General features: G+C 43.8%; 2 protein-coding genes across 4 annotated transcripts in view; one reads left to right on the top strand and one right to left on the bottom strand.

The window, feature by feature from the left end:
- Positions 1-7,361, bottom strand: part of UBAP2L (ubiquitin associated protein 2-like) — a 75,669-nt gene extending 68,308 nt beyond the window's left edge. The window contains exons 1-3 of the mRNA XM_012000329.1: positions 7,170-7,361; positions 3,004-3,133; positions 834-911 (exon numbers count right to left, since the gene is read on the bottom strand). Coding sequence (XP_011855719.1) covers positions 834-911; positions 3,004-3,093 — 168 coding nt within the window. The 5' untranslated portion in view covers positions 3,094-3,133; positions 7,170-7,361. The remainder of the gene's footprint in view (positions 1-833; positions 912-3,003; positions 3,134-7,169) is intronic.
- Positions 7,362-7,412: 51 nt separating this feature from the next.
- Positions 7,413-10,820, top strand: part of LOC105554062 (chromosome unknown open reading frame, human C1orf43) — a 14,100-nt gene continuing 10,692 nt past the window's right edge. For 2 of the 3 annotated variants that reach the window (XM_012000328.1, XM_012000326.1), the window contains exons 1-2: positions 7,413-7,868; positions 8,264-8,365. In XM_012000328.1, coding sequence (XP_011855718.1) covers positions 7,803-7,868; positions 8,264-8,365 — 168 coding nt within the window. In that variant the 5' untranslated portion in view covers positions 7,413-7,802. The remainder of the gene's footprint in view (positions 7,869-8,263; positions 8,366-10,820) is intronic. The other variant, XM_012000327.1, reaches the window with a different exon arrangement.

Raw genomic sequence — 10,820 nt, 5'->3', positions numbered from 1 at the left:
TTAAAAAAAAAAAAAAAGAAAGAAAAAGGATGTAGAATTTGCCTAGCAGGTTTTCCAGAACCACCCCTACCCCTAAAAAAAGGAAAACGGAGAATTTTGGTATTCTATTTCCAAAAGCCAAATATTAACACCTGTGGTTCAGGGATGAGGTCAAAAGTATTTACAAAGCAATTAAGCATCAAATACAGAACCAAACTCTGAAACACACAGGCTTCAGCATGAATTTCCACATTTCCTATATCCACAACTGCTCAGTTTCTACAAAATGGCATCAGCAACAGGCAAGAGGTTAAAATTAAGATAAAATTTCCAAACTAAGTATCTATCCAAAGGGCTACAATAGGCGGGGTGCGGTGGCTCACTCCTGTAATCCCAGCACTTTGGGAGGCTGAGGCAGGCAGATCACCTGAGGTCAGGAGTTCAAGACCAGCCTGGCCAACATGGTGAAACCCCACCTCTACTAAAAATACAAAAAAATTAGCCAGGCGTGGTGGCAAGCGCCTGTAATCCCAACTACTCGGGAGGCTGAGGCACGAGAATTGCTTGAATTCGGGAGGCAGAGGCTACAATAAGCCAATATCATGCCACTGCACTCCAGCCTGGGTGACAGAGTGAGACTTCATCTGAAAAAAAAAAACAAAAAACAAAACAAAGGGCTACAATAAATGAGAGAATGAAAACACTTATTTATCAGCCTGACCTATTATATTTCAGGTGAAAATTCTCCCAATACCTACAGGAGAAAGTATCCTGGCATCTATCTATGGTATTTGATTATGCCTTAATCCTGGTATCTTTTCTCATAGCGTACAGTAAATTAGTGGTACACTCACTTGTTTCACCTTCTCCTCAAAGTCAGCATCATTATGGTCCGAAATCATCTGTGCAAGTCTAATTTGTTCTGCAGTGGCCTAGGAATTGAGATGAGATCAAGAAAGCATAATCATGAGGCAACAGTTTAGAGAACAAAAACCTATTGCGTCCGTCTCCACTGCCCCAATTTTCTTTTCCTTGTAACAAATGAGCAAGTAATAAAGCACCATTTAGGACACTTAAATCAGGGATAGGCGCGGGTGGTGGCTCACGCCTATAATTCCAGCACTTTGGGAGCCTGAGGCATGCAGATCACCTGAGGTCAGTAGTTCCAGACCAGCCTGGCCAGCATGGTAAAACCCTGACTCTACTAGAAACACAAAAATTAGCTGGGTGTGGTGGCGCACACCCGTAGGTCCAGCTACTCCGGAGGCTGAGGCAGGAGAATTGCTTGAACCCGGGAGGACGAGGTTGCAGTGAACTGAGAGCGCCACTGCACTCCAGCCTAGGCAACAGAGCAAGACTCCACCTCAGAAAAAAAAAAAAAAAAGATGGTTAAATCAGTAAAATGACAAAAATTGAGTGAAACTGTTACAGAAAGAGTAAGGAACTCATTCACCAATCTTCACAGTTAAAGGGACTTCCGTCTTAGAATCACAGAACCACTCTGAAACATCTGCCCCTTAATTCATATTAAGTTACAAAGCCATGTGTAAACTCTATTCTTATTTCTGTGATAACCAACACCATCCTCTTATTCTTAGAGCTTAGAATACTACAAGTCTGACAATAGACTCAACATATCTTCTGTATATCCAGTGTATGTTAAGATACTAGGAATTTTACTGCCCCAACTAAGTATTATAATTCTATCAGAAATTCACCTGAAAACACAGATGAAAGAAAAATGCATAAGGGGGAAATTCTAGTCTTACATATTCAATTTATCTGACCATAATCAAATATAAGTAATTCATTCACATTACATACCAACTAACATCAACCTGATGTGAGAAACAGAATATATCTACGTCAAAGTTAATATCCAAGAGATTAATTTACTCCTTAAAACTTAAAATTGAGCAACGCTCTAAGGTGTTTCGTTTAGTTTTGAAGAAACACAGTGAAGCTGCCAGCTCCTCGTGGGAAAGGAACAATCAGGTAAGGCCTCAATGGGACCGGATAGGAAAATAAAAGATAAGTTGGGGAAAAGAGGAGCAAAGGTTAAAATCTGGAATGGAAAAGGCTGGCTAGAGAGATATCAAGGTGGGATAGGGTGCAGTTGCTCATGCCTGTAATCCCAGTACCCTGGGAGGCCGAGGCAGGTGGATCACCTTAGGGCAGGAGTTCGAGACTAGCCTGACCAACACGGTGAAACTCTGTCTCTACCAAAAATACAAAAATGAGCTGGGCGTGGTGGCACACGCCTATAATCCCAGCTACTCCTCAGGAAGTTGAGGCAAGGAGAATTGCTTGAACCCGGGAGGCGGAGGTTGCAGTGAGCCAAGGTCGTGCCATTTCATTCAAGCCTAGGCAACAGAGCGAGGCTCCGTCTCAAAAAAAAAAAAAAAAAAAAAAGAGAGAGAGATATCAAGGCGGAAGGTCTAAGAAACAGAAAGGTATTGCTAAAATGGCCCAGGTAAGAAAAGGGAAATGCTATCTTAAATATCTTAAGAGTTATAGAGCCGGGCAGTGACTCACACCTATAATCCCAGGAGTTCAAGACCAGCCTGGGCAACGGAGCAAGACTACCATCTCTACAAAAATTTTAAAATAAGCCTGGTATGGTAGTGTGCACTAGTAGTCCCACCTACTCAAGAGGCTGAGGCGGGAGGATCACTTAAGCCCCAGAGATTGAGGCTACAAATGAAAGGTGACTGTGCCACCGCACTCTGACCTATGCAAAGGGAGATCCTATCTTAAAAAAAAAAAAACAGATAAAAAGCACAGGACCCCTAATAAAGTGCTAAGCCTCATAACACACTATTAAACAACAAAAAAGTAAGCATTCTGCCTTACAGCATGTCATGAACAGTTATCAGAACCTAAGTAAAAACAGAGCCAAGGACTAGAAAACAAAAAAAAGGAACCTAAACCAACAGTTCAAAGCACAGAATGATGCTGTACTGCATGGAAACCAGCATCAGCTGGCAATGCTATCCATGAATCCATATGCTTTGGGTTATTTACCTGTGGCCGCTGCTTGTGCTGTGTCTGGTTTTGGTTTTGAGGTTGTTCCCAGTTTCCCCGGGCTCGGTTAGTGCCCACCGACGTCATCATTTACAGTATATACAAATAACAGTATTTACAAGGTAGAATACTGAAAGATTTAAAAGAAAATTAGGTATTAAATGTGGGCAAAATATGTTAACTCTCTCACCAGCACCTTCAGCACCAAACACTTTCACTTCTTCAAAGGAACAAATCAAGAAGATTCATTTATTCTTACAACATAATTAGCTTGATCAATTCCTTAAGAAGCTATAGCTGTTAATCCATTTTTATGTAACAAGAAATGTATAAAGCATGTGTAAGCGACTTTTTAAAGAAGTTACAGCAGTTTGGTTACTAGTCCCCTATAAGCACACTTTACATTTAGCTAAAAATCAAAAGCCTTTTATATAGGTGCAAGCATCTAAAGTACCTTTGACAGAAGTAAAGACAATCAGTAATGTCTGGAAACAAAAGCCTTCCAGGAAGGAAATTAGTCTACACTCCAGAAAAATAATTTTAAATACTATATTCAATCACCTAAGAAAACAGCCTTACCTGCCTTACAACCTTTTTATGTAAGCTGCATGTGACCTCCATTGTTTGGGAAAGCACAAGTTCAAGTCTAGACTCTTCTTTCTCCCTCAAGTTTCATCTCTCTCAGTATGCTATGGGTTTGTTTTGTGTTTGTGGGGTTTTTTTGTTTTTTTAAACCACAGCCTTCAACAGGGTACATATTAGCCCCAATGATTTTGTCCAGAATCTCTGTTCTCTGAAAATGATTCCAACACACTGCTTTCACAGGTGCTACTCTTGGTCTCCTAGTCCACATTTTCAAGAAACCAGAATGGCAATTACCCTCCACCACTCACCTTAATACACAAGGAATCTCAAATTTGTCTCAAACCAAAAGCATCTAGCACAAAGTTTTATTTGGAAGAAAGTGCTTCTAGGAAATCATTTTAAACTTGAGACCTTAATGCTGGCAAGATGACTTAGTTGAGTCTTTAAAGAGACACAGAACACACAGGGCTTTCCCCAAACCAGAATATAGTTTTTGTTACAAGACTTCTAACAACGAAGGATTCTACTGAATTCAAGTTCCTTTAGTTCATACTTTGTTTTATAATGCAATCTCAGCTGCTGCATTTAGTACAAAAGAAAACATTAATCATATGATGGAGTGCTCAAAATAATAGGTTACTCTGCCTTTATTCCCTTCCAAAGAGGATAAGTTTATACTTTTCTGCTCTATATTTAATTTTTCTTGTTAATGAAACCTTATACAGCATAATTCTAGACTGCCCAGAGATATTACTGGATTCGAGTGGGAGGAAGGACTTCTAAAGAAATATGCAAGGATTAACTATTAGGGAAGTGAATTTCATCTGATTTTCTTGGATGTCACAGAGAAAGTTGACTTTTTCTATGCATAAATTCTTCACCAAGTTGCGTCAATAGGTTACACAGGTCTTTGCATCAAGAAAGATTTTTTTAAGGCAGCTTCAGGTAATTTTTAAGCCATTACCTCTTCCCCCTACACATATAGGCACACAAAGACCCATAAATATTTCAAGCTAGAAAGGATTATTTGCTACACAGTAGCCCATTTTCCCAGGTTAGCATTATAGCCAAGTTTCAACTTTACAAAAAAAAAACGTTGTTTAACCAAGTACCCCGAATCCAAATCAACAAGACTACATACATATACACATATATACGTATATATATCAAGATGAGAGGAAAACTATTTTGTTTTAAAATCGGCTCTAAGATGAACTTTCTAATATGGCATAGTCATTTCCAACCCACTACTGTAACTTACAAATAATGACTGTTTTCTACTCCACATGTGATATCAATTTGTGAGAATAAGTTATATTGCAGGCATAAACTGCATGACTAGCTATATACGATTGCATATACTGTACCAGTCAGATGTAAACATATTAAAAAGTCATCTTGAAAGATATAATTAACCAAGAAAGAAAAAAACCCTCCTAATCACTCTTGCTAGTAACATTTCCCTCTTACAAGTGCTTCGAAATGTGACTAAGAAAATTTTACCACCTAGTAGTGACAACGCTGAGCAACAGGTCAAAAGTAAGTTATCTGGAATGGATCACTTGAGGGCACAGAATTAGTAGCAAGCAGACCCATTCCCAGCTATCACACTGGAGGCGAAGATCTTGTTACTTACTTGCTCTTTCTTAGAAAATAAAAATATTTAAAGGAAGTAGGGTGAGAAGTATTGGAGACCAAGGAAATAGTGCGAGAGTAAACACAGGTTTCAACACAGGAGTGCCCTTGACTCTTTTTTGAAAACCAGCTACTTAAAAAAATAGCCAGAGAAATTTCACTGAAAAAACTAAATAACAAATATTTATTGAGAATCTACTATGTGTCCAATACTTCAGGAAAATACAAAAGCAGTATGACTTCGTAGCTGCCCTCAGGGAGCTTACAATCTAATTTAAGAAACAATTCAGAAACTGAAGCTGGACTGGGTTGGGTAAAACTTGCTACCTCTAACAGAACAACTAATTTCTGTAGATGCTTTGCTGAAATGGTCCCTGCATCCCCTTCCCCACCACCCTGAAATCTAGTTAGCAAGAGTACTTTCCAGTAAGGACATAGCAAGGAGGAGCTTTAAAGATCAAAAACAAAACAGGACATTTTTAGGCCTTTCATCACTAGTTTACGTGTCAGCAATACTTCCCATTCACAAAGGAAACAATCATTGAGATAGTCTAATCTTTAAGGACAATGGTGTCAGATCTCAAAGCAGTTTTATCAACTGATACACAGCCAAAATGTTTTAATTCTCTATAATCATTGGGACAGTCTAATATTTAAGTACAATGGAGACAGATTTCAAAGCAGTTTTATCAACTGATACACAGCCAAAATGTTTTAATTCTCTAGAAATGCTGGTTACTAGTAATGCTCATCACCTCCCAGCAAGTCACATCAGGTATCCCCACAACAAGATGTGGGGCGGAGGAAGGTAGGATGGGAGAGAAGACAAAAAAAAAAAGGTTTCTCCATGTAATAATCAGGGAGAGTCAAAGGCAAAAACGTTAACAATAATAACAAAAACGCCTGTTACTGTGATGTTTTTCTTCCCACAACATCCTACACCAGAGGTGGCTACATTTCAAGAAGGGTGGAAAAGGAGCAGTCTCCAGTTTGTGACATCAGTTTGCAAAGCAATTTAAGGGCTGTCCACAAGGTTAAGGGTTTGAAGAAATTGGGCATTCCTGTCCCATTATGAGAAGAGTGAACAAATACCCCAGTGCTCTAGTGACGTCCCTTAAGCGTAATACACCCTATGGGGGCTTCCATGTCTAGCTTCCCAAATAACATAATTGTTTGGGGTACCCAAACTACAGTATAAACAGGAAGCTAAAGACAGCAGCAAAAACATATTCCAAGAACTGGGTTGGTGAGAAAGAAGGGAGGGAAAAGGAGCTGACAAAGAGCCTGGAAACGGAGAGGGGACGCAAGCCCACGCGTGGAGGATGGGAGGCTCACCCCCCTCAGCGCCACATCGAGAGCCCACGGGGCCAATCTCCTTCCTACCTCCCAGCCGGAACAAATTAATCCTTCGCACACCAAACTGAGGGCCACATGGGGGAGTTTGGGGCAGCTCCACCCCATCGCCCTCCCTCCCCCACGCCACCCCCAAACCAGGCCGGATCCGGATCAGGGGAGGCCCGCAGTGGGTGGAAAGGGAGGAGGCCCTCTCCTCCGCAGGCACCGGCCGGGGTGAAGAGAGGGCCCTACCTCAGGCAAGGCCCAGGCCTCGCTCGCTCGCGCTCTTTCTCGCTCTCCCCTCTCAGGCTCTAGCCGCATGGCCCCCCCTTCCTACGGCTGCTCCAAGCCCCGCCCCGGCCACGCTCCCAAATCGAGGCCCCGGCTCTGGCGCGGCCCACTAGGCCCCGAACCCAACCATAAACAAAACCTCCGGCGGCCGACTCGCGGGGGGGGCGCCAGGGCTCGCATGACTACGAGGGGGGGGTGTACAGTGGGGGAACACACGGTGCGGGGGGGCCTACCGAGGGAGGGGGCATACGGCGGGGGCAGGGGAGAAAAGAGGGAGGGTAAAAGGGGGATCGCGGATTTAAAGGGGCCGCGGACAATACCCGGCCCCGCCGCGCTGCCGCTGCCGCCGCCGCCGCCGCCAACGCCGCTGCGCTCCCAACTTTACCTCAGTCTCCTCCACACTGACACCCCGGGCCGCGCCGCCCCTGTCACGTGATATAAGATTCCCTCTTCCCCACCCCCTCCCTCCTTTTCCCTCTCGCGCTCGCTCTCGCGCCTTTCCCCGCCCACTTGCCTTCCTGCGTCCCCCAGCGCGTGACGCTAAAAGGGGCGCGCACGCAAGCGTGCGCGTGCCACCTCGCCACGAGACACCTCTTTCCGGCTCCGCGAGTCCGCTCCGCCTCCTTCACGGCGGCCCTGCCTCCACCACGTGACCCAGGGATGGCCGCGGCTTCCTCTTACTGCCGTAGTTCCGCGTCTCGGCGCTCGACGCTCCTGGGTGCCATTGCCTGCCTGAGTCACGTGTCAGGGGGAAGCTGGAAGGCATCGTTCTCCTTTCCCAGCCCCCCTGCCTGTCCGCCATGTTTTCAGGCCGGGTCTGGCTTGGTCTTCCCCCATAAGGAAATGGCCGGGGAGCTCCAGGGGACCCAGGCGCCGTCGCTGCGGCGGAGCCTGGGCTGACCAGCCAGGACAGCGGGGTAAACCCGAACAATTCTGCGCGAGGTAGGGAGGCCATGGCGTCCGGCAGTAACTGGCTATCCGGGGTGAATGTCGTGCTGGTGATGGCCTACGGGAGCCTGGTGAGGAGATTCCCCCACCCCATTCCTGCTGTCGCATCTTAACCAGTAGAGACCCTCTTCTTGAGCTGTTCCCCGTCTGCATTCTCCACCCACTCACCTGCGCCTATCTGGGCTTTGATTCTTTATTCCAGGAGTAGGTGGGAGTTTAAGTCACCTACTCCAGCCGACCCGCCCTCTTTGGCCTAGAACTCTCCCTCTAACACTAGAGCACAGACCCCACGCCTCCCTGCTACTGGCTTCTTAGATCCACCCCTATCATAACGGTCTTGCTTTACCCCAAGTTTTACCCTGAAACATTCCCGAGAGCCAGAATCTGGCGATTTGGAATGAAGGCATGCTTAAAAAAAACACCCAACTGTCTTTTTATTAAAGGATTCTTACATCTTTTTGGACAGGTGTTTGTACTGCTGTTTATTTTTGTGAAGAGGCAAATCATGCGCTTTGCAATGAAATCTCGAAGGGGACCTCATGTCCCTGTGGGACACAATGCCCCCAAGGTAGGTCCTTAGGGCACGAGTTAAACATACTTTTCAGATCTTTTAGGATCAAGAATGAGATTTGCTCTGCCTTTAGTGATGACTTTAATTCTCGTGTTTCTTTGCGTGCACTTATGCTTGTTCTAAGTTGAGCAGGCACTGTGCACTTTGGGACTTGGCTCCTGCTCAGTGCTGTGGCAAGCAGGAACTTCTGTTATTGTATCTGCAGAATGAAGGGCTTGGGTCGGAGTTCCCAACTCTTTGTAGTAAAATATTTCCCAGCTCATCTTAAACTACCCAGTGTTTTTTGTTTGATTAGGATGGGGTTGAGATCATTAAGGTTAACCCAAGAGCAATGAGAAGGGTTACCTCTACATAACTGTAGACTTAACAGGAGCTCCATAAATCACGTAGTTCCACCATTCATGTTACCAACAAGCCCAAGAAAAGGAAGCAGTTTACCGGAAGACATGTAGGAAGTGAATAACCCAGTGGTCTTTTATCTTTGTCTGTACTTTCTCCTTAGGTGATTGTCTTCCTTTCCTTGGCTTTAGCTACAGATGAAATTTTATCTCTATCCCAGAACTCTTTCCTGAGTTCCATGCATATATTGCGAACTCACTACCTGACATTTTGACTTAGATTTCTAATAGGCATCTCAAACCCAGCATATGTGAATAAGAGTTATTGATACTCTGCTGTCACCCTCCTTCTGCTTCTTTAGTCTTTCCTTTCTAAGTAAAAGACACCTGCTTCCCTTACCAACCTCCTTTTGTGTGGCTCTCCCCAGATCACTGGGACCCAGCTCTACTGGCTGAATTTTCCACTCTTTTTGCTCCTCTGATCTGGAATGGCCTTCATTTGGCTAGCTCATTCATTCTTTTAATCTTAGCTTAAATGTTACTTCCAAAAAAGAAATGCTTATTACCTATTTTAAAGTAGGTTCCCCCCTCTTTATTTGCACATTTTACTTTGATTTTTTTCTTCATAGCATTTACCATAATTTTTCTTTTATGTTTGTCCATTTATTTAAAACATGCCTCTCTCTTCCGCTAGACCGTAAGCTTCAAGAATGCAGGCACCATACCAGTTTTGTTCACGACTATAAAGCCAGGACCTACACATAGTAGGTACTCAGTAATTTCTTGTTGAATGAAAACAGGTTAGTGCCAGAGCCTACACATAGCAGGTACTCAGTAATTTGTTGCTGAGTGAAAAACAGGTTAGTTGTAGAGCTAGAGCTCATGACTCCCTCAAGTCCTAGAACACTGTACTTTCATTAACCAGTGCTATTAACCTTTCCCTCTTTGTTCCTTGCTGAAATACTACATGGAAAGACTCTAGGAGGATGTCCTGGCTTGAAACCTTAACAGTCCTTCCTGCCTCATGAGAGAGACATAGGGTTAGTTTCTAGCACGTCGTGAACCAATCAATAGTTTGGCTATTCAGGGGTCCCTTGGTCTAATTGAGAGCAGTATTCCTTTTGCTTAAAAAATTTTTGCTAAATTCTCAACCATTGCTAGTGAAAGTATAAATTAGTAAAACCACTTTGGAAAATAACTGGTCATTGTCTGGTAAGATTGCACATGTACCTAATCCCTGCTCCAGCAGTTTCTCTCCTACCATAGAGATACTAAGTTTTGCTCTTGTGTACCAAGAAACATGTACAAGATTATTCATAGCGGCATTGTTCATAATATTTGAAGAAGAAACAATTCAAATGTCCCCTTTTCAATGATTATATGGGCTGAGTGCAGTGGCTTACACCTGTAGTCCTAGCACTTTGGAAGGCTGATGCCAGAACATCATGTGAGCCCGGGAGTTACAGACTGCAGTGAGCTATGATTGCACTGATGCACTCCAGCATGGGCAAGAGCAAGACCTTGTTTCTAAAAAATAGATAGTGGCATATTCATATGGAATAATGTAAAAAATGAAAAACTGAAGATATATATATGAAGACAAATGCTCAAAATACTTTTGAATGAAAAAAATTGCAAACATGAATGAATCTCAAAAACATGATGAGTGGGCCGGGCGTGGTAGCTCATGCCTGTAATCCCAGCACTAAGGGAGGCCAAGTTGGGCAGATAACACTTGAGGTCAGGAGTTTGAGACCAGACCAGTCAACATGGTGAAACCCCATCTCTACTAAAAATACAATTTAAAAAATCCCAACTACTCAGGAGGCTGAGGCAGGAGAATCCCTTGAAACCAGGTGGCAGAGATTGCAGTGAGCCGAGATCAGACCACTGCACTTCTGCCTGGGCGACAGGGCAAGACTCCGTCTCACCAAAAACAAAACAGACTAAAAAACCATGCTGAGTGAGAAAAGTCAAAATGCCATTGACAAAAGAATATGTACCATATGCTTCCACCCCATTTATATGAAATTTTAGAACAGGCAGAACTGTAAAAGAGAGTACATGGGCCGGGCGCGGTGGCTCAAGCCTGTAATCCCAGCACTTTGGGAGGC

Source organism: Mandrillus leucophaeus, unplaced genomic scaffold, assembly GCF_000951045.1.
Source record: "Mandrillus leucophaeus isolate KB7577 unplaced genomic scaffold, Mleu.le_1.0 Scaffold624, whole genome shotgun sequence".
Lineage (NCBI taxonomy): Eukaryota > Metazoa > Chordata > Mammalia > Primates > Cercopithecidae > Mandrillus > Mandrillus leucophaeus.
Note: the sequence above shows the minus strand (reverse complement) of the source record. Positions and strands in the feature narration are given on the sequence as shown.